This window comes from Mobula hypostoma, chromosome 7, assembly GCF_963921235.1.
Source record: "Mobula hypostoma chromosome 7, sMobHyp1.1, whole genome shotgun sequence".
Lineage (NCBI taxonomy): Eukaryota > Metazoa > Chordata > Chondrichthyes > Myliobatiformes > Myliobatidae > Mobula > Mobula hypostoma.
This window is the reverse complement of record NC_086103.1, coordinates 166,171,518-166,194,929: the sequence shown is the minus strand read 5'-3', so window position 1 is coordinate 166,194,929 and position 23,412 is coordinate 166,171,518. Positions and strand designations below refer to the sequence as shown.

Here is a 23,412-nt window from a genome sequence, read left to right as displayed (position 1 = left end):
GACAGTGCATCATAGAAGAAAGGGGGGGGGGAACCAGAGGGAAGTGATGGGCAGGTGAGGAGGAGGGAAGGAGTGAGATGCAACCAAAATGGGGAATTAAAAAAAGAGAGGAGATTGGGGAGAAGGATTACCAGAATTTGGAGAGATCAAAGTTCAGAATCTTTTTATCTCTAACTGCTGATGAGACATCAAATGTCAAAAATTATTTTTTATTATTTCTGGTAATCTCGTCTCTCTCCCATCTTTTCTTCTTCCTCTAGTTTCCCCTCCTCCTTCCCTTTCTTCCACACTTGACTGGCATCTCCTATCAGATTCCTTTTTCTTCAGCCCATTATCTCTTCCACCTATCCCCTCCCAACTTCTTACTTTGTTCCCCCCTCCCTCACCCAACCACCTTCCCCCTCACCTATTCTCATCTATCACCTGCCAGCTTCCTCTTTCCCCACCATCTTATCCTGGCTTTTGCCAACTTCCTGACTCCCCTCCATAGATGCTGCCTGACTCTCTGAGTTTCTCCTGCATTTTGTGTGTGTTGCATTTCTAAGCTGCTTCACATGGAAAGCTTGATACTTGAATAATATGATGGTTTTGCATTGAAATTTATTGCATAATGAACCATGGTGAATAAATGGAGTCAAACTTGTTTTAATGCCTTATTCAGAATATTTAACAATAGTGAAAAATGGTATTAGACTTCACCTATCACCTTCCAGCTAGCCTCCTTCCCCTCCCCTCACTCTTTCATTCTGGTGATTTTCCCCTTCCTTCCCAGTCCTGATGAAGCATTTCTGACCCAAAACATCGACTCTTTTTTCATTTCCTTAGATGCTGTCTGACCTGCTGGAGCTTCTCTAGCATTTTGTGGACTTCAGCATCTGCAGACTTTCTCATGTTTATAATGGTTGAAAGGAATTTATTTTGACAAATTTCTACCCTTCTCCCTTGAAGATGTAGAGTGCAAACCCAGTGAACTTTGTACCTGAAGACTGAGAGGCTCTTCAATATTGGGATATTGTTTAGCTCGACCATTGATCTCCGCATCAGACTTACTGCAATGTATTCCAGTATGAGCTTTCATACAGCAATAAAGAATAGAAATAACTTCACGTTCCCCTCATCACTTATTCTGCACAGCACATTAGCAAATGTAAAATATTGAAACTGTGATTGAATATGGAATGTTCCTCATTGCCACAGATCAGATATTCCCTGGATTAGCGCATCAAGTCATCAGAAAATAGCATGAAAATATTGACTTTTGAAATGCAGCCTAAATTATCCAATTAATGCATGAGGAGGATCCATTTGTTCATGGCATTGATTCATCTGTATAATATCTCTCTGAAAGCTGAAAAATACAGCACAGAATCAGACCTTTCGGCCCACCATGTATATGCTAGCAGGAGGAAATCTGCAGATGCTGGAATTTCAAGCAACATGCATTAAAGTTGCTGGTGAACACAGCAGGCCAGGCTCTCGGCCCGAAATGTCGACTGTACCTCTTCCTAGAGAGGCCTGCTGTGTTCACCAGCAACTTTTATGCATGTTCCATGTATATGCTAGCCTGTCTATGTTAATCCCATGTACTAGCAATCAGTCCATAGCCCCTTATGCGTTGGTGTTTCAAATGTTCATCCAGTCCAGATGCTTCTTAAAATTTATCATACCATAAAATATAGTAGCAGAATTAAGCCATTCAGCCCATAGGGTTTACTGATATTCAATCATGGCTGTTTTTTAAAAACAGTATTTCCCCGCCTTTTCCCTGCAATCTTTAACCCCTGTACCAATCAAGAACCTATCAATCTCTGCCTTAAATATGCCTAAGGAATTCGCCTGCCTGTGGGCCGGCTGGTGGAGCAATGACATTGGCGCCGGACCCGGGAGCGGAGGTTCCCGGGTTCGAAACCAGTTGGGTCCACCCCCAAGTACGCTTTCCATCCGTGCCGGGTTGAGTGTTGAGATCGCAACTCGACCATAAGATAAGGAGAAAAATACTGTGAAAATATCTGTGTGAAGAGTGGCGCGCCACACAGTCTCTCTTTCGCTCCGCACCTTGTAAAAGCCATGAAAAGGACATCATCACGGACACACGCACACACGCAGGCACATGCCGGAACAAAAGGACTTCGCCTTCACAGCCCTCTGTGGCAACAAATTCTACAGATTCACTGCCCAGTTGCTGAAGAAACTCATCTCAGTTTTAACGTCTTTTTCTAAGACTGTGCCCTCAGATCCAAGCCTCTTCTATTAATAGAAACATCAGTTCCATTGGTAGTAAAGAAATGTACTTGTCTCCACCTTCTCCGGTAGGGTGTCCCAGACTCCAGTGACCCACTCAGTGAAAGATTTCTTCCTCCGATTCCTTCTAAATCTCTTACCCCAACCTTAAGCCTATGTTGCCCTCTGTTCTGAGACACTTTTCCCATGTAGGATTTTGTTCCATCTTGTTCTATCTTAGGATCTCATAATTTTGAATCTCTCAGCAAGCTCCTTCCTTGTATCAGGGAAAACATACCCAGCTTATCCAGTCTCTCCTCGTAACTAAAATGTTCTGGTAGACTGCCAATAATTTGAGTTGTTAAATACAGAAAAGCACATCTTTTCTGATTCAATGCATCAGTCCCTTTTTAATCCTTTTGTATTACTTGCAACCTCAATATTGACGAATAAAATAGATTTATTAAAAGGTTATTGTTTTATGTCAGAAATACTGAGATGTGAATTGCACAAAAGAATATTGAGATCATTGCTTATGATTCACTAAAACATATTAAAAGTTACCGGCTCTGATAGTGTCTATAATAATAATTGCATAGAATTTATGCTGCAATGAAATGATTGCAATGTCAAAGTTTACATTCCTACAATGAGATTTAAATGTTTTCCCTTCAACCACTTGTATTAATAAAATATCTTTAACATAGCCAAATATCCCAAAGTATTTCAAAGTCTAATTACTTAGTAAGGTATAGGACAAATATGAATTCCTTTCAAGAACGTCTTTGTCAGTAAAACCTATATGCAATTGATGACTGCCAACAGCTCTTAATTCTCACCAACAAAAAATTAGCTGCCTATCCCCTCCCGAACACCCCACTGCTATTCAATATGACCACAGATGGTCTTTTAATTCAGCAACAATTTCGATTTTTTTTAAAATGTTTTAATGCCCGTTATGCCACTGTCATTTAGGGTAGCACTGAAGATCCTCCATCTCTGTCTGTCCATACATACCGTTGCACACAGATGCACTGCTGTTTCCATAATTATTTTTGAGACCAGTCAAGGCTGTTAGCCCTGAGATGAAACCCCTAACCTGAAGGAATAGTGGACCACTCTAAGTCTGGCCTCTACCCTTTGAGCTGTTTGACATGGGTGACCCTACCAAGAGCCAAAGCACCAGGCCCTGACTCCGGCCAGCATAGCTCTCTGTGTCATTGAGGCATACAAGCCTCCAAACCCTACAATGAGGTTGTGGTCCTCTTGTCTTCCTGTACAAACTTCATATTCTTGATTAGTTTATTAATAAAATCAATTAATCTTTGTTCTGAATAAGGTCAATAACTTAGCTTCTCTTGCAAAGATTCACTATGCCCTAGTTCAGCGGTCCCCAACCACCGGGCCGCGAGGAAACGATATGATTTGGCGATATGAGTCAGCTGCACCTTTCCTCATTCCCTGTCACGCCCACTGTTGAGCCATTACGCATGCGAGTTCATTACCCGCGCGTCATCCATGTCAGTGCGGGAAGAGATCAACTCCTCGAGCTTGCAAAAGACGGCGGGCTGAAAAGTAGGTTTGACATAACATCTCTGCCGGCATTCTGGATCAAAGTCAAGGCTAAATATCCTGAGATAGCCATGAAAGCACTAAAAACGTTGCTTCCACTTCCAACATTTTTCTGCGAAGCGGAGTTTTCTGCAATGAATGCAATGAAAACTAAATTGCGGAATAGACTGGACACAAGGAACCCCCTTCGAGTATCGCTGTCTCCCATCACCCCTCGATGGGACCGTCTTGTTGCAGGAAAACAAGCCCAGGGCTCCCACTGAGCGATACTGGTGTGTTGCAATGATTTTATATGTTCATACTGGGAAAATATGTGCTGTGTGTTTAATATCCAAACATTACTTAAAATGTTATGATGGTATTGACTTACTTATATAACCATATAACAATTACAGCATGGAAACAGGCCTTCTCGGCCCTTCTAGTCCGTGCTGAACGCTACTCTCACCTAGTCCCACCAACCTGCACTCAGCCCATAACCCTCCATTCCTTCCTGACCATATACCTGTCCAATTTTTCTTTAAATGATAATATTGAACCTGCTTCTGCCACTTCTACTGGAAGCTCGTTCATCACTTACTTCAAGCTCCCCTGTCCTCCCCTGATAATTGACCTATCACTATATTCATGTGAGGAAAATATGCGCTGTGTGTTTAATATTAAAATCATTATATAAACCCTTTTAGAAACGAAATTGAGTGTATTAGACACTTACCACCTATATTCCGGTCGTGATTATCACCCCTCCCCCCCCCAAACAGAATCGCCAAAAACGATTTCCTGAAAAAAAGTAGGCAGGTACATGCATGCGCACTGGAGCCCACGCAAGGCTTCATGGTCACTGTAGTATATCCATGGGTAAACACAACGTATTTGGCTGCTACTCTTGTCCGTTGGCAACCCTACCCCCCTACCCCCCCAGGTCGGCCGGTCCGCGAGAATATTGTCAATACTAAACCGGTCAGCAATGTGAGAAAGGTTGTGGACCCCTGCCCTAGCTGAAGCAATTTCCTTTCCCCTGTCCAGAGACTACTTTTGACACCTGGAGAAAACTTCTGGAAACATCTGGAGATGCTGATGTTCATGAATTGGTATTTTGCTTGGGGTGAGGATCCAAGTATTGATGAAGGGGGGATGAGGACTAATACGTCAACTGAGCTGAAGTAAGGGTTCAGATACCGATAGTGTTTGGGGATTAGGATTAGGAGCAAATGATTGTGTTAGGACTTTAACACAGCAAGTAGTCTTAGGGTCTGTGGGTGAGGGTGGAGTTGAAGAGATTATGGGGAGAAGGCAGGAGAATAGGATTGAGAGAGATAAATAAATCAGCTCTGATGGAATGGCAGAGCAGAGTCGATGGGCCAAATGCCCTAATTCTGCTTCTATGCCTCATTGTTTTAAGAACAATTTTGTAAAGGACAAGTATGACCAGTCACTTCTTTCAAAGTCAGACATAGTAGAATAACATTGAATCCCGGTTTTCTGACTGCACAAGAGACAGATCTGATGCAGCATTCTGACCAGAAACGTCCACAATTCCCCTCTCCACCCACCCTCCCCCCAGATGCTGCTTGACCTGCCGAGGTCCTCCTGCAAGTTGCTTGTTGTGGAGAAAACAGAACTTCTGTATCTACTCTGTAAGATTGAGATCATCCTCATTCTTCTAAACCTGAAGGGTTATAGGACTATACTGTTTCACCTTTCCTCATACGGAAAACCTGTCCTCTGAAGAACCAAAATGGTAAACCTTTGTTGCATTCCTCCTACCACCACCGAATCTTCCCACAAGTAGAGAGACCAGAGCTGTACACAATATTCTTACTGTGCTCACCAAGAACCTGCAGAATTAAAAGCATTACATCTCCGCAGAAATCCTCTTCCTATAAAGTACTACATGCCAATTGCCTTACGAATCTTATGTACCCCCATGTTAATTTTCAGTGATCCATGTAGAAGGACACTCATCGCTCTCATGTTATGAAATTTGTTTTTTGTTGCGGAAACTGTACAGTGCAATACATGAAATTACTACAGCACTATGCAAAAGCCTTAGGCACCTTAGCTATATATGTATTAAGACTTTTGCACAGTATTGTGTGTGAGCGATAATAAACCTGATTCTGCTTTCAGTTTCAGTTGTGGACTGAGAGTGGGAAGGGGGCAGGGAGAGGGCATCATGGTTGAGAAAAGGGGAAGGGAGAGGGGAGGTAGCGGGAAACACCAGAGAGACATTCTGTAATGATCAATAAACTAATTGTCTGGAATCAAATGAACTTGCCTGGTGTCTCAAGGCTGGGTGTGTCTGTACCCGTGCCAAACCCCCCTCCTAGTTATCTCACACCCTTCCTATGGTGGTCCACCTCGCTATTCCCAACACCTTTTGCTCCTGCTAGATTTACAAACTCTTTTGTCTCCACGTTGACAAATACAGTCTGTGCAAAAGTCTTAGGCACTCTAACTATATATATGTGTACTCAAGGCTTTTACACAGTACTGCATATACATGAGCAATCTGTCCCTCTCGGTTACACATTATTCATTGCTGTTTGGTGCAGAAACATATGGCATCTTGTGATGAGAAGAAGTGATGCAAGTCAGATCTGGTGGAACAGAAGAAATATCGCAGAACAGGATAACACCACTGGCATCAATTAGATTTACCTTCAATTTTCCAGTCTTAATATACTTGGGTTTTGTCAGAAAGTGGCATTAACTCAGAACAAATGTACATCTCTTTAAAGCATATTAATAAGGGACTAATAAATGATCTGAATATTAATAAGGATCATAATTCTGATTATTCTGAAGTTAAGAGCCCATGGTATCATAGGAAAGATTCGAGCATGGATAAGGCAGTGGCTGATTGGCCGGAGGCAAAGAGTGGGAATAAAGGGAGCCTTTTCTGGTGGGCTGCGGTAACTAGTGGTGTTCCACAGGGGTTTGTGTTGGGATCAATTCCATTTACGTCGTATGTCATAAACTTGGATGATGGAATTGATGGCTTTGATGCAAAGTTGGTGGACGATACGAATAGGTAAAGAGGTAGGTAGTTTTTAAGAAGTAGAGAGGCTACAGAGGGCCTTAGACAGATTAGGAGAACGGACGAAGAAGTGGCAGATGGAATGCAGTGTCGAGGAGTGCATGGTCATGCACTTTGGTAGAAAAAAATAAAAAGGTAGACTGCTTTCTAAATGGAGATAAAATTAAAAATCTGAGGTCAAAGGGACTTGGGAGTCTTTGTCTAGGATTCCCTAAAGGTTAACTTGCAGGTTGAGTCAGTGGTGAGGAAGGCAAATGTGATGTTAGCATTAATTTCAAGAGGACTAGAATATAGAAGCAAGGATGCAATGTTGAGGCTTTATAAACCACTGGTGTGGCCTCATTCAGAGTATTGTGAGCAGTTTTGGGCCCCTTATCTTAGAAAGGATGTGCTGAATCTGGAGAGGGTTCAAAGGAGTTTCAGGAAACTTATTTCAGAATTGAACCGCTTGTCACCTGAAGAGTGTTTGATGCCTCTGGGCCTGTATTCACTAGAATTCAGAAGAATGAGGGCTAACCTCATTGAAACCTATTGAATGTTGAAAGGCTTAATAGAGTGGATGTGGAGAGGAGAGGATGTTTCCTGTGATGGGAGTGTCAGACCAGAGGACACAGTGTCAGAATAGAGGGGTTACTTTTAGACAGAGATGAGGAGGAATTTCTTAAGCCAGAGACTGGTGAATCTATGGAATTCTTTCCCACAGGCAACTGTGCAGACTAACTCTTTATGAAAATTTAACGTAGAAGTTGTAGACTCTTGATTGGTCAGGGCATGAACGGATACGGGGAGAAGGCAGGAGATTGGGGCTGAGAGACAAAATGGATCAGCCATGATGGATTGGCGGAGCAGACTTGATGGGCCAATTGGCCTAATTCTGCTCCTATATCTTATGGTCTTATTATTGATTCTTCAAGTCTGTGGAGCACTATTTTATGTAGGACTAAATAGACTGTAGCTGATAGCAACATTTAAGAAATATGGTCATAAGTTCACATTGGTAAGTTAATAAAAACTAGTGTCATCAATGTGCAGAATTGAGTGGGCCATTTTTACCTCAATGAATTGACTTTAAATCCAACTATACTCCCTTGTAGTTATTAATGATAATTGTCCAAAGTTTAAGCAGTATCACCGGAATACTCTTCTGAGATTGGAGTCTAAAACATCTTGGAGGAAAATGTGATAGAAACATAGAAAACCTACAGCACAATACAGGCCCTTCAGCCCACAGAGTTGTGCCGAACATGTCACTACCTTAGAAATTACTTGGCTTGCCTATAACCCTCTATTTTACTAAGTGCCACGTACCTATCCAAAAGTCTCTTAAAAGACCCTATCGTATCCATCTCCACTACCATTGCTGGCAGCCCATTCCAGACATCCCACCTCTCCTGGAAGTTCCAGGAGTCTCCCGCATATTAATAGTGGCTGCCTGATTCCCGCAAATTATATACAATATCCCGGAAATTGATTTTTTTGAGAGCGAGCAAGCGACCACGAGAGAGAGAGAGAGTGAGCACACGAGAGAGAGAGAGAGAGAGAGAGAGTGCGAGCGAGCGCACGAGAGAGAGCGCACCATGGCAGAGTGTTCCAAAAAAAGAAAATATAAAACGTATGTCACCCCAGACTACACTAAAGTGTACCCCTGCCTAATAGGGGTCAAAAATAATGACAGTGTTGCTCGCTGCACTGTTTGCAAAACAGTGACTTTTCTATTGCCCATGGTGGGTTAAGACTGTAAAAGACATGTTGAGGTGAGTTTAACAGGTGTCATTCATTCATTAGCATAGCTAACGTTATTTAAACAAGCTGGCTAGCTGCTAAGGAGCTGCTCTATTGCAGACATCCCACCTCTCCCGGAAGTTCTGGGAGTCTCCCACAAATTGATGGCGCTACCTCCCTGAAATTAGTTTTTGCAGGGTGGGATGTCTGCCATTCCACGCACTCGCCACTCTCTGAGCAAAAGCTTACCCCTGACATCTCCTCTGTACCTACTCCCCAGCACCTTAAACCTGTGTCCTCTTGTGGCAACCATTTCAGCCCTGGGGAAAAGCCTCTGACTATCCACATGATCAATGCCTCTCATCATCTTACACACCTCTATCAGGTCACCTCTCATCCTCCGCCACTCCAAGGAGAAAAGGCTGAGTTCCTCAACCTATTCTCATAAGGCATGCTCCCCAATCCAGGCAACATCCTTGTAAATCTCCTCTGCACCCTCTCTATGGCTTCCACATCCTTCCTGTAGTGAGGCGACCAGAACTGAGCACAGTACTCCAAGTGGGATCTGACCAGGATCCCATAAAGGTGCAACATTACCTCTCAGCTCCTAAATTCAATTCCACGATTGATGAAGGCCAATACACCATACACCTTCTTGACCACAGAGTCAACCTGCGCAGCTGCTTTGAGTGTCCTATGGACTTGGACCCCAAGATCCCTCTGAGCCTCCACACTGCCAAGAGTCTTACCATTAATACTATATTCTGCCATCATATTTGACCTACCAAAATGAACCACTTCACACTTACCTGGGTTGAACTCCATCTGCCACTTCTCAGCCCAGTTTTGCATCTTATCAATGTCCTGCTGCAACCTCTGACAGCCCTCCACACTATCCACAACACCTCCAACCTTTGTGTCATCAGCAAACTTACTAACCCATCCCTCCACTTCCTCATCCAGGTCATTTATAAAAATCATGAAGAGTAAGGGTCCCAGAACAGATCCCTAAGGCACTCCACTGGTGACTGACCTCCATGCAGAATATGACCAGTCTACAACCACTTTGAATAACACCCTTCTGTGTGCAAGCCAGTTCTGGATCCACAAAGCAATGTCCCCTTGGATCCCATGCCTCCTTACTTTCTCAATAAACCTTGCATGGGGTACTTTATCAAATGCCTTTTTGAAATCCATATACACTACATCTACTGCTCTTCCTTCATCAATGTGTTTAGTCACATCCTTTAAAAATTTAATCAGGCTCGTAAGGCATGACCTGCCCTTGACAAAGCCATGCGACTATTCCTAATCATATTATACCATTCCAAATGTTCATAAACCCTGCCTCTCAGGATCTCCTCCATCAACTTACCAACCACTGAGGTAAGACTCACTGGTCTATAATTTCCTGGGCTATTTCTACTCCCTTTCTTGAATAAAGGAACAACATCCACAACCCTCCAATCCTCCGGAACCTCTCCCGTCCCCATTGATAATGCAAAGATCATTGCCAGAGGCTCAGCAATCTCCTCCCTCACCTCCCACAGTAGCCTGGGGTACGTCTCATTTGGTCCCGGCGACTTATCCAAATTGATGCTTTCCAAAAGCTCCAGCACATCCTCTTTCTTAATATTTACATGCTCAAGCTTTTCAGTCTGCTGCAAGTCACCACTACAATCACCAAGATCCTTTTCCACAGTGAATACTGAAGTAAAATATTCATTAAGTACCTCTGCTATTTCCTCCGGTTCCATACACACGTTCCCACTGTCATACTTGATTGGTCCTATTCTTTCACGTCTTATCCTCTTGCTCTTCACATACTTGTAGAATGCCTTGGAGTTTTCCTTAATCCTACCCGCCAAGTCCTTCTCATGGCCCCTTCTAGCTCTCCTAATTTTCTTCTTAAGGTCCTTCCTATTTTCCTATTAGCCTTATAATCTTCTGGATCTCTAACATTACCTAGCTGTCTGAACCTTTTGTAAGCTTTTCTCTTCTTCTTGACTAGATTTATTACAGCCTTTGCATACCATGGTTCCTGTACCCTACCATAACTTCCGTGTCTCATTGGAATGTACCTATGCAGAATCCCCTGAATATTTGCCACATTTCTTCCGTACTTTTCCCTCAGAACATCTGTTTCCAATTTAAGTCTCCAACTTCCTGCCTGATAGCCTCACAATTCCCCTTACTCCAATTAAACGCTTTTCTAACTTGTCTGTTCCTATCTCTTTCCAATGCTATTGTAAAAGAGATAGAATTATGATCACTATCACCAAAATGCTCTCCCACTGAGAGATCTGATACCTGACCAGGTTAATTTCCCAATACCAAATCAAGTACAGTAAGCAGTGATGAATGAATCAGAATCATAACAGATAGAGCGGGCTTTATTCTGCATCTAATCCCTGCCAGCTGTTATACTAGTGGCATATCAGGGGAATCATTCATCCTGTTACCAATTTTCTGCCTATAGAGTTGGAGTGTAGACAGTATGCTGGCTGCTCGCTCTGCAGAACTCATTTTCTTCTTGGCATTTAGGTGAAGACCCATCAGGACCATCACAGGAGCTGCTGAGCAAGCCTCCAGGTGGTCATGGATGAAAAGTTGTAGCCCTTGGACCAAAGCTGCTGGGACACGAGCCAAGGCCTGATCAACCTTGGATGGGTCACCTGGACGAGAGTATCCGATGTTGTAAGACCCAAAACACCTAATGACCCCTGGTTACATCATTGATGATGTGTCCCAGCATATCCTAGGATGTACTGTATCTCAAGATTCATTTCTCACCATCTTGTGTCAATTTTTTCCCCAACTTCATCAATCGTTTCACGTTATCAGAAAAGCTCAGGAGCATTTAAAGTTTTTTTTCTGATATCTGATTCGCCTTTACATTTAAGCATTTGCTTAAAATATTCTGTTCTGTTAGTTGATCTTAGATTGATCTATTACTCTTTTCAAAAAAAGTAGTAGAGAGTCATTGTTTACTCTTTTGGTCATCCTGCAAATGCAGTTTACTGTTTCTGCTTACTGACAAAACACTTCAATGAAATAATAGCTTGTGGGTTGTCAGGTTTCCCAAAAAGACATATCACTTCCTAAATTAGTCGGTATTTACTTTTAGATGAACAATGAAAGTGGGGCCACTTTGATGAGGCTGCGTTTGAAATATTGTTTTCAGTTTTGGTTACCCCTTTATACGGAAGATGTCATTATGCTTGAAAGAATGCAGAAGAGTTTTATGAGAATGTTGCTGAGACTTGAGGGACTTGAGATTTGGAGAAGGCTTACGTAGCCTGGACTTTTCCATTGGAGTGTAAGAGAAAGAGATGACTCAGGAATTCCCATTCTGGAGTTCATGGACACCTTGCTTAATAGTATTGGTCCATGGCATAAAAAGGTTGGGAACCCCTGAAGAAGTATATCAAATTTTGAGGACTATAGAAAGGATGAATGCACGCAGTCTTTTATCCAGCGTTGGGGAAAACAAAAACAAACGCACCTAGGATTAAGGTGAGGGGAGAGATTTAGTAGGAACCTGAGGGGCAACTTTTTTACCCAGAGAGTGGTCAGTACATGTAATGAGCTGCTGAAGAAAGTGGTTGAGACAGGTACATTAACTACATCTGAAAGGTATTTAGACAGGTACATGGATAGGAAAAGCTTAGGATACGAGCCAAACACAGGCAAATGAGATTAGCTCAGATTGAAATGTTGGTCAGCATGGACCATTTGGGCTGAAGGGCATGTCTTCACGCTGTGTGATTCTATGACTCTATGCTTCTATGTGTCTGACATGATAGTAATTTTGAGGAAGCAGTCATTCCAAAGACTAAACACATGAAATTCTGCAGATGCTGGGAATCCTTAATAAAACATACAAAATGCTGGAAGATCTTTGCAGGTCAGGCAGCATCTATGGAGAGGAATAGTCAGTTGTTGTTTAAACTGGTTGGCCACTGAGAAATCCTGCTTGATGTGGATGGAGTGAAGGTGTTCAACAAAGTGGTCCCCCAGCCTACGCTGGGTCTCACCAATGTAGAGAAAGGAACATTGAGGACATTGCATGTAACCTCCTCTATATCACATTCTAGCTTGTACTCCTTCCCCTCCTCCCACCTTCTTATTTTGGCTTCTTCCACCTTCTTTTTCAGTCCTTAACCAAAAGCATTGACTTTTTATTCCTTTCCACAGATGCTCCCTGACCTGTTGAGTTCCTCCAGCATTTTGTGCATGTTATTCCAATGACTGTTCTATGTCCTGCCACTTGACAAGTAGAATTCAATATATTCAGCAGAAAGGGTTAATCTGATGAGTTTATCTCCCAACCTTTCAGTCATTCTGCACAGGGATGCAAATAACATTAACAACAGTCATGCTGCTGGCAGCCTGCCATCAAATTAAATGAGTTATGGACTATTGCAATGCGACATTATTGAAAAAACTACTACTTCAAACAAAAACTATAATGAATGAAACGTTGAAGTTCTGAGCTTCAGTATTTAATTAAAATTAAACTATTCCTATTTATCCATTTCCATAAACATCTTTGCAATTACTACACACCTTTTTAATAACTTCATTCTTGAATATTAGTTATAATTAATGAAAATACAGCATCTTAATTGCTGCTTAAGTAAAGCATCGTAATGTAACATTTGAATCTTCTAATTAACCACGCTCACTGCAGCACCTTAATATTTAATGCTTAGTGCCAAACTATTAAAAAAAATTGAAATGCTTTTGCATCTAAATTTATTCCTTTAATATTTGGGGTTATAGGCTTTTGTGATTCCAGAAAATGGCTGGGATTGGAGTTGGTGAGGTCCATGGTCTGTGATTTTGATTCCTGTCAGTTTAGTTCTATTTGTCATTAAGAACACAGAACAGTACAGCACTGGAACAAGTCGTTTTGCCCACAATGGTATGCCAAACCAATTAAATTTGTCATCAAATGGCCAACCAAACTAACCACTTCTGCCTACACAATGTTCATATCCTTCCATTTCCCTCACATTCATTTCTCTTTAAATGTATCTTAAAAGTCCCTAATGTAGCTGCCTCTACCATCACCTCAAGCAGTGCATTCCAGGCACCCACCACTTTCTGTGTAAAAAAACCTTATCACTCACATCTCTTTAAAATTACTCCCTCTCACCTTCAATGCTGCCCTCTGGTATTAGACATTTTGACACTGGGAAAAAGATACTGTCTGCCTACTCTATCTACGCCTCTCAAAATCTTATACCCATCAGATTTTCCCTTAGCCTCCAGTGCTCCAGAGAAAACAAGGTAGTGGATTCAGCCCAGTGCATCATGGGTAAAGCCCTCCAAACTATTGAGCACATCTACATGAAACATTGTTATAGAAAAGCAGCACCCAATCATCAAAGATCCTCACTACCCAGGCCATGCTCTTTTCTTGCTGTTGACATAAGGTAGAAGGTACAGGTGCCTCAGAACTTGCACTACCAGGTTCAAGAACAGTTACTACCCCTCAACCATCAGGCTCTTGAACAAACGGGGATAACTACATTCATTCTACTTCTGGTGTTCCCACCACCAACTGTCTCACCTTCTGGACTCTTTATCTTGTTATTTCATGCTCGTTATTTACTGCTGTTTATTTTATTTATATTTGCATCCGCTCACACAGTTTGTTGATCATTAATCCTGTTTACAGTTACTGTTCTATAGATTTGCTAAGTATGCCCACAGGAAAAATAATTTCAGGGTTGTATGTGGTGACATGTATGTACTCTGACAGTAAACTTTACTTTGAATTTTGAACTCTGATCATTCTTCCTATCATGGGGCAACCAGTTCTGTATGCAATACTCCAGATATGGCCAAACTAGAGTTCTATAAAACTAGACTTTGCAATAATCTGTCAGTTAAATGGATTGACTACTTATATCAAGGTCATCAGTGACTCTACCCAATAAATGTACCTATTTCACCATTTAACCTGGGTCACAAGAACATCAATAATATTGGAGTTCTATTGCCTTTGGGAAAAAATACATTTCATCCCAAAATGTCCTCCATTTCCCCTCAAGCCCTATTCTTTGCTGAGGTGTAGATTAAACACTCCTCCAAGGATCGTCACCTTGTCATGATGGAGACGCATATGAGTTCCTGAGACCCCAAGAGCGATGCCATCTGGAATTTAGCATCTGGCACTTAGCTCCTGGTAGGGTCATCAGGAGATATGTAAATCTCAGATCAGCCTCAACAGCCACCTGAAGATCCACCAATATTAACCCCCTTTGGATAACATCATATTTGACTTGAGTAATCCCACTACATTTACTACTAGTTTTAACAATGCCATCCAATACCTCACTGGATTCAGTCAACGGCTTTCACTCAAGTGACCACATGTTAAAACAGTGATGTGTAGAAGAGCATCTCTGAATGTACAACACATTGAACCTTGAAGTGGGTGAGATTCAGCAGCAGAAGTCCACAAACATACACTCAGTGGCCACTTTATTAGCTACAGGAAGTACCCCTAGCCTGAAGTTCCCCTATCCTGCACTGACAATTCTTCTCAGTTTACCAGGAAGTAATACAGATGTAGTTTAGAATTTACTCCTCCATGAATTGTGTCCTACTTGAATATTCTTGAATTTACTGCAATTTAACAGTAAATATACTTTCATGAAATCCTTCCTGCTTGATCAATTTGCATGTAGCCACAACAAGAAACATTATAACCAAGCTACATACTATTAACTTGGGCACATTACGTCAAGACACATTGGATCAGTGATCTGCAAATTATTATGTTCTAGCCAAACAAAAGGAAAATTCTATGAATCAGGAGAAATATATACCTCCCAGAGATGAACATCCTTCATGGGTAAGCTTTCATGCTAATGATTGAATGTCCTGCTGTTGATAGATACTGTGTGGACCTGACAGCTCTTTGGGAGATTTAGTCAAATGGTGATGTGCTGTTTAAATCCAATTTTTCAAGGACAACCTATTAATATAACTTCAGGTTTACATTTGAACTGGTGTAGCAGCAACTTGTAAAGCAGAAATAGTAATAATGTAGAATTTAAGCAGCAAGGTAGCAAGATCTTCTGAAGCTCTGAGGAAAGGCTCTGAAGAGAACAAGACCATTATTAACTCTTGCTGGGTTGACACGGAAAATGCCTGAGAGGAACAAAAAACTATAAGGGCAGCCAAGTCTGAAGTAAACTCAACAGTCTGGCAGGTAAGTCTACTTCAGTGGTTGCTTTAGAATCAGTAGTACTTCATTATATGCTATAAGGATGGTGCTCTGTGCCTTTCCGGACAACCATCCCCAAACGTAGGATTGCTGAAGGCCCACAAATAACCAGAGTCAAACGTCAGGCTAGAATTTTCCCAGTCCTGTTCCTCCCTGTGCCCTACCTCATAGAGTCAGAGAGTTATAAATCAAGGAGACATTCTCATCCACACTAAGATATCCATCTGAGCTTGTCCCATTTGCCTGTACTTGGCCCATATCACTGTAAACATTTTCTATCCATGTAGTTGTTTTAAAGTTGTACTGTACCCACCTCTAAACCTTCCTCTGCTGGCTCGCTCCATGTACTCATCACCCTCTGAAAACATTTCCCTTCTGGTCCCTTTAAATACTGCCCCTCTCACCTTATATCTATATTCAGTGGCCACTTTATTAGGTATCTTCTGTACCTATTAAGTGGCCACTGAGTGTATGTTCATTGTTTTCTGCTGCTGTAGCCATTCACTTCAAGGTTCGATATATACATTCAGACATGCTCTTCTGCACACCGCAGTTGTAATGCTTGGTTATTTGAATTACTGTTGCCTTGCCGTCAACTTGAACCAGTCTGGCCATTCTCCTCTGACTTCTCTCATTAACAAGGTGTTTCAGCACACAGAATTAAAGGTGATTTTTGCACCATTCTCTGAAATTCTACAGACCATTGTGCAAGAAAATCCTAGGAAATCAGCAATTTCTGAGATACTCAAACCACCCCATCTGGCACCAACAATCATTCTATGGTCAAAGTCACTTAGATCACATTTCTTCCCCATTCTGATGTTTGATCTGAACAACAACTGAACTGCTTGACCATGTGTGCCTGCATTGATTGGTTGTCACATGCTTGACTGATTACATATTTATATTAAAGAGCAGGTGTACAGGTGTACCTAATTAAGTGGTCACTGAGTGTATGTCATCAGGTTTTAGACTCTCCTAACCTGAGAAATTAATTGTGACCATCCACGTTATTGATGATTTTATATACTTCTGCAAAGTCAACTTCCAGCCTCTGTGCTCCAGGGAAAAAAGTCCCAGCCTCTCCAGCCTTAATCCATTTTTGGCAACACCATCATGAATCTTTTCTGCCCCCTATCCTGCTTAAGAACATTTTCCTATTGCTAGGTGACCAGAACTGTTCACAATACGCCAAGTGTGGTTTTACCAATTGCACTGTTATGCTAAAAGATATTTTCAGGTAACACAGGCTTATTTCTGGCTTTGGAAGAGTCTGGAATAACAAATAAAGTTTAAAATAATCATTGCTAGATTGGTATGTAATGGATTGTTGACTTTTTCCTTGATGTATTTGTCCTTGACACCATCCCACAGTAGTATATTCATTATAGGCTTATTTCCATTCATCAGAAAGACAAATGGTCACCATGTTTCCTTGCTGAAGTTCCAAAACTCAAGGACCTTCAGTCATAAATTCACAGTTTGATCATCCACATCTGGGAGGAGATATGGCAGGAGACCTCAGAGACTTTGGAACCATGATCATCTTAAAGAAAGAGGACATATCTGACCAGGGAGTTTTCCTGTGGTCAGTCACAGAGAATGTCACAGCGGGCTTCTCATTAACTGCCCCTACCCTGAAGAACTGCTTCCCAAATCATGATCTTCACCATATAATAATGGAAGGAGAAATGTAGGGAGAGGCACCACACATGTTACCTGGACTTTCTCAACCTTATTAAAGCATTTTATCCCGTGATCAGAGAGAAAATGAGCCTTTTCAGAAATTCATCACCATCCTTCATTTGTGTTATGATAACATACAAATTATGATCCCAACCAATGGATCAACAACAGAACTAATCTTAGGGCAGCCAGGTAATAGACAAGGACATTGCATTTTGGATATTTTTCCCCCAGTCTTTCTTTCTGCAAAAGCAGGACCCTGAAGATAGCTATCTTTGGATTACTCCCAGTGCCGCAAGATAGTCAAGGTGAGAAATAGAAAGACAGAACAGACAAACGTGTGACTGAGCATTTGGTGCAGAGGGCAGAGTTTCAGATCCTTGGATTATTGGAACCGCCTCTTGGTCATGGATGACATATAAGAGGAATAGTTTGTACCATAACTGGGGAGAAGCCAGCATTCTGGCCAGGAAGTTCACCAGTACAGCTTGTGAAGTTTTAAATTAGTTTGTCAGGGGAATGGAAACAAGAGCACCAGGTCAGAAAGCTGAGGGATTGAGAGGAAAGTAGATGTCATGACTAGTAAGAATAGGCAAGAACCAATCAATAGAAACAATACACAGACCGTGGTGACGTATGTATATTTTAATGCTAGGAGTATTATGGGAAGGGTGATGAAATTAGAACATGGATCTATATATGAAACTATGATGTTGTAGCAAAAGACATAACAGAAACCTGGTCAAGAAAGGCACAGGAATGGCTGATTAAATGTTCAAGAGTTTTGATTCTTTAATAAAGATAGAGAAGGAGGTAAAAGGGATGGTGGTGTGGTTACTATGTGCCTACCGTGCTGCTGCAAGCAAGTTTTTCACTGCATCTACGCACATATGTACTTGTGTATTTGACAATAAACTCCACGTTGACTTTGTAGTTTCAATCTTTCCTCCACTCCTTTCCTAACCACAATGGTGAGTCAAAGAGAAAAGATGAACACTATAAAATTAATTTCCCAGCAAATTTTTAAAAAAGAGCTAAGTTGTCAGCAGGAAATGTGAAAATTGTTACAAAATACCACTTGTCTAAAATTCAATGAGCTTTACATGAATGCACACGTATCCTAAAGATATATAAACTTACCAAACACTGTTCTGGCGGGGACAGATTCTCTGTTCAACCAGAATGACATCTGGGATAAGATAACAGTCATGATGCAGGGGAGGTATGTTTGGATGACAAAATAGCCAATTTTTCTCTTCAGATGGAAATGTGCTGTCATTACCACATAATCACCTGTAACACAAAAGAGTGAACATACAAGGAAAAAAATCATCAGTGAAGGGGAGGGAACAGGAGAGGGACTATATTTTGTCAAATCTTGTTTAGCAGAAAGCAGCCACTTTCTTAACTCACCTTACATAATGATTTGTTTCCTGACACACAGTGGTATCAGAATTATTTAGAACCTAGACCTATTCAGAAACCCATCCTTCTGAACTGGATGATGAAAATCAAGTGATTCAATTAGCTGTGTAAGAACGCAAGAGGCAATTTCCATTTCTCCAAGATGAGAAGTTCAAACATTGATATCCTCAGTTTGTAACGCTCCACTTCCTGTTTCATTTTGAGAATCTGAAGCTTGCAGTTAGCAGGAAGTAGGTATATGACAGAATTGCATGCGCTCTGGAGTTTACTTAGCATCTAGCCTTGTAGAAGGAGCCTGTGTAGAGAACTGTATTGCACAGTTCTCCTTGTTTACTGTAATCCACCGCAGGCCTTTTATCCATGGTGAAATCCTTATGTCACATCTGACAGGCTGTTGGGTTCAATGTATAGACAAGCAGCCCCATGTAACCTTACCCTTTCTATTTATTTATTTATTTTAAAAACTATTTGGAGATACAACACAGTAACAGGGCCTTCAGGTCCAAGAAGCCAGTGCCACCTGGTTACACACATGTGATCAATTAACCTAGTAACCCATAAGCATTTGGAGGGAAGAACATAAGCAGCAAAAGCCCTTGTGCTTGTTCTATCATTCAAAATATTGTGACAGAACTTACTCTCAACCCATTTTTCTGCATGAACTCCACAAACCATATTTGCAACATTTTCAACTACTCAGAGTCATGGATTTATGCAGCATGGACACAGGCCCTTTGATCCCACTCTACCATTCCAACCACGTTGCCTACCTGAGCTAGTTCCTTTTGCCTGCATTTGGCCCCTATCCCATCTAAACCTTTCCTATTCAAATACTGTACCTATATAAATGCCCATTAATCATTGCAATTGTACCTGCCTCTATCATCTACTCTGTCAGACCACCATCCTTTGCTTGTTGACAGTTTACTCCCCTCCATAGATGCTGTTGGACCTGGTGAATTCCTCCAAAATTTCCTGTGACTAGTAGTGAAGGGAGGAGAGGGTGAGGAGGAGATAAAGAACTTTATACATTCTGGAAACACAAAAACTGGAATTTTTCAATTGCACAACACACCATAAAACCCAGAAAGCTGCAGCATATAAATAAGCTTTTTAATGCAATAACGGCTAAGTTATTGCAACAAAATACTCCAAGTGCTGGAAATAAAATAAAAATCAAAATGCAGGAAATAATTCCAAAGACTTACAAATTTGGGTTAGTGAGTTGTAGACTTGCTATACTGGCACCAGAGATGTGACGACGCTTGTGGGCTGCTCAGCACAGTCCCTGCTGATCTGACGCAAATGGCACATTTCATTGTACATGTGACAAATAAAGCTAATCTTTAATTTACCATTAAAATACCAATAATTTGGGCTCAACAGTCTGGGTAATCCAGATCACCAGGTGATGTATGCCACTTTCCCTCCTGGCCCATCTCGGTTCCTGCTATGTCTTCCCACTCACTGGAATCGTCGTTCCTCGATTTCCTTCATGCATCTGGTTCTGTTCCCCACGCTCCTCGGAGTTTACAGGGATCTTGTTTCTTATGCTTCCTTTCAGCTTGCTGAAATTACTGGGTCATTTCAACTGAACACAGAACTGCACTGTGCATTGTGCATCACAGGAGGAGGCCTTTAGACTCACTGTTGGTGCCGAATTAAAATATTCTCTCCTTCCTGCATATTCATATGTATAAAGGCATCTGTTAGTCTCGCAAGACCATGGATCTGCACTTGGAAAGTTTTCACCTCTCCAGGGCGCACAGGCCTGGGCGAAGGTTGTATGGAAGACTGGCAGTTGCTCATGCTGCAAGTCTCCCCTCTCCACGACACCGACGTTGTCCAAGGGAAGGGCAAGGGCCGATACAGCTTGGCACCAGTGTTGTTGCAGAGCAATGTGTGGTTAAGCGCCTTGCTCAAGGACACAACACGCTGCCGCGGCTGGGGCTCGAACTCACGACCTTCAAATCTCTACTCCAATGCCTTAACCACTTGGCCACGTGCCCACATTCATTCATGTGTAAAACAGCCTCTTAAACATCATCTTTGTATCTACTTCCATCAATCCTCTTAGCAGCCTGTTCCACGCACCTACCACTGTAAAAAAATACTTATTCTGCTCATCTTTAAACTTCCGGTATCAAAGTCCCAAGCGTGCCGGATTACCAGAGCACTGCCCTATATTACGATAGAATGCCCTTCAATTAATTAGCCCATTGTAAGCGAACGGCGTGCGTGAGAAGGTTCAGCAAAGCTATCATTTCATTCATTCAGGTAACATGCGCTTCGTTGGTCGGAATTTACAAGTCACATAGTTTGATTTATAAGGGAATAGACTAATCCACATTTGAGGGAGTGTCCCTGATACTTCAGCCGTGTTTATGGGTAGATGCCAGAGAACTATCATCTGTTTATCGTTGCAAACCAACTAACTTCGCTGAGCGACAATCTGAAAATAAACTATAGTTTTTTTTTGCAACGGGAGTCGACGAAAGCAGTCTAGAAGCTCACGGTAACAGAGAGAGCTTCCTAGAGGGGGTTGAACTAGAGCGCGTTGTAACGAGGTGTCAACAAGGCGGCGAGAGTTCATCACCTCCTTCATTGCGTCCCAGAAAGAGCTCACTTTTTTTCCACACTTTGGTGAGTGCATTTTGCAGAACCATTGCTGTAACTTCCACCAAAGAAAGTCCACTATTGGGAAAAGATGCCTCACTTAAAATAATGTTGTTCTTTCTCCCCGGTGAATAAACACCACCTTTAAACAAACCTCTATTACACTAAATGCCGAGCGTCATCTTTTTAAGCACTGACGGGTTTCTTTGTTTCTTTAAGAAACAGCCTTGATATAACACGTTTAACCTTGTGTCCGCTGAGCTCACTTCTGATCTGTGTCCAATAAGGAGCTGATGAACCACACAAAAGCCATTGATGACTGGTGCTCTCTTCTGGAAATCCGATTTCTAGTTCCCATTAATCCCCGGCCGCAATCTGTGACCGAGCAGTGCCTGGTCTATCCGCACAGATTCGTCTCTGCACATCAGTAACAGCTGAGCTTTTTGACGTGAGCAACTTGTAGGTGTTATAATATCGTTTCTGGAAACATCTAAAGCAAGTACCCCTATCAAAAACCTCTAACCTGTGGGAGTTTCACCCCATGGTATAATTGGGCACCAGGACGACTGGGAAGGGCCGAAGGTCAGGATGTACCACATCCCACAGATGATTTGGCCATGCATATTTGGGACGGCCTATTCCAATTTATTCTGAAGTCGTTACTTCTAAAAAAGAGCCCGCATCACGAAGAATGTATTTAGGAGCACTCGGTCTCACGCTTTGCATTTTCTTGTTAAAAGTCAATGGAGATTTCCCACTCGTGGCAGATAACAACGCGGCCATGATTGTTAATTGGTAAGTCCTTGCCTGGTACGGCTTCGTAGCGGCTCGTCTTGGCTGTGTGCTGGCACTTGGCCACGACATAATGGGACCGGCTCACCATTCGCGCCCGTAATATTAGAGAGAACGAGGAAGGGCCGGCTCACTTGCAAGTTCTTAGTGAGCAAGGGGCTGTGTTGTAGAATGTACCGGGGAAACTCTCGGGAGACTCGAAGTAACACATCTCCGAGTTGTAATCTGACTTGTTCGCTCAAATCAATCTAGTGGCTCTATTTTAAATCGGAAATTACCACTGAAAACATTCACAGCACACCTCCAGTGGAACAGCCTGTATGAACGTGTACTTTAGGAAAATTCAAATGATTTGTGAACTGTCTGCTTTTGCTTTGCTAAATAGCTAACGATGCAGATCAGTCAGACGCCTGCATCCTATATTGTTAGCGCGTGTGTTCTTAGCCAGGATTATTTTTCTGTAGGTAAAAGATTAACGGGATTTACAGAGTGTAAATACATTATTGTCAAATCTGCTTTGAATGCGAGGGTGGAGCGCGGCTCACTCCATACATTTAAAACCCTCCTATGCTCTAGTGAGGCTAATAATCATACATGTAAGACCATAAAACATAAACATAAATAGGCCACTCGGCCCATCGAGTTTGCTCCAGAAATAATCTAATTGATACAAAAAAATCAGCAGGCCCCACTTCCTTTGAAGTTTACGAAGATGCGGCAAGACATCTAAAACGTTGACAAACTTCTCTGGATGCGTGGTGGAGAGTATATTGACTGACTGCATCAGTCTTCAACACCAATGCTCGTGAACGGAACTCCTACCGAAAGTAGATACGGCCCAGTCCATCACGAGGAGAGTACATCCAGACGGAGCGCTGTCGCAGGAAAACAGCATCCATCCTCAGGGACCCCCACCACCAAAGTTATGCTTGCTTCTCGCTGGAAGAAGCCTCGGGACTCACACCACCAGGTTCAGGAACAGTTATTACCCTTCAACCATCAGGCTCTTGAACCAAACATCACTTGTTCCCACAACCTATGTTCAAGGACTCATGTTCGCGATGTTTATTGGTTATTTATTTGTTATTATAACTAC

The 23,412-nt window shown here is 42.1% G+C and overlaps 2 protein-coding genes across 3 annotated transcripts in view; one reads left to right on the top strand and one right to left on the bottom strand.

Moving 5' to 3' along the window:
* The window catches only part of gabrb3 (gamma-aminobutyric acid type A receptor subunit beta3), a 729,956-nt gene that overhangs the window by 96,003 nt on the left and 610,541 nt on the right, over nt 1–23,412 (top strand). The window lies entirely within an intron of this gene.
* gabra5 (gamma-aminobutyric acid type A receptor subunit alpha5) overlaps nt 1–23,412 on the bottom strand; it is an 86,246-nt gene that overhangs the window by 9,288 nt on the left and 53,546 nt on the right. For both annotated transcript variants that reach the window (XM_063052931.1, XM_063052932.1), the window contains exon 9: nt 18,624–18,776. In XM_063052931.1, the coding sequence (XP_062909001.1) occupies nt 18,624–18,776 (153 nt within the window). The remainder of the gene's footprint in view (nt 1–18,623; nt 18,777–23,412) is intronic.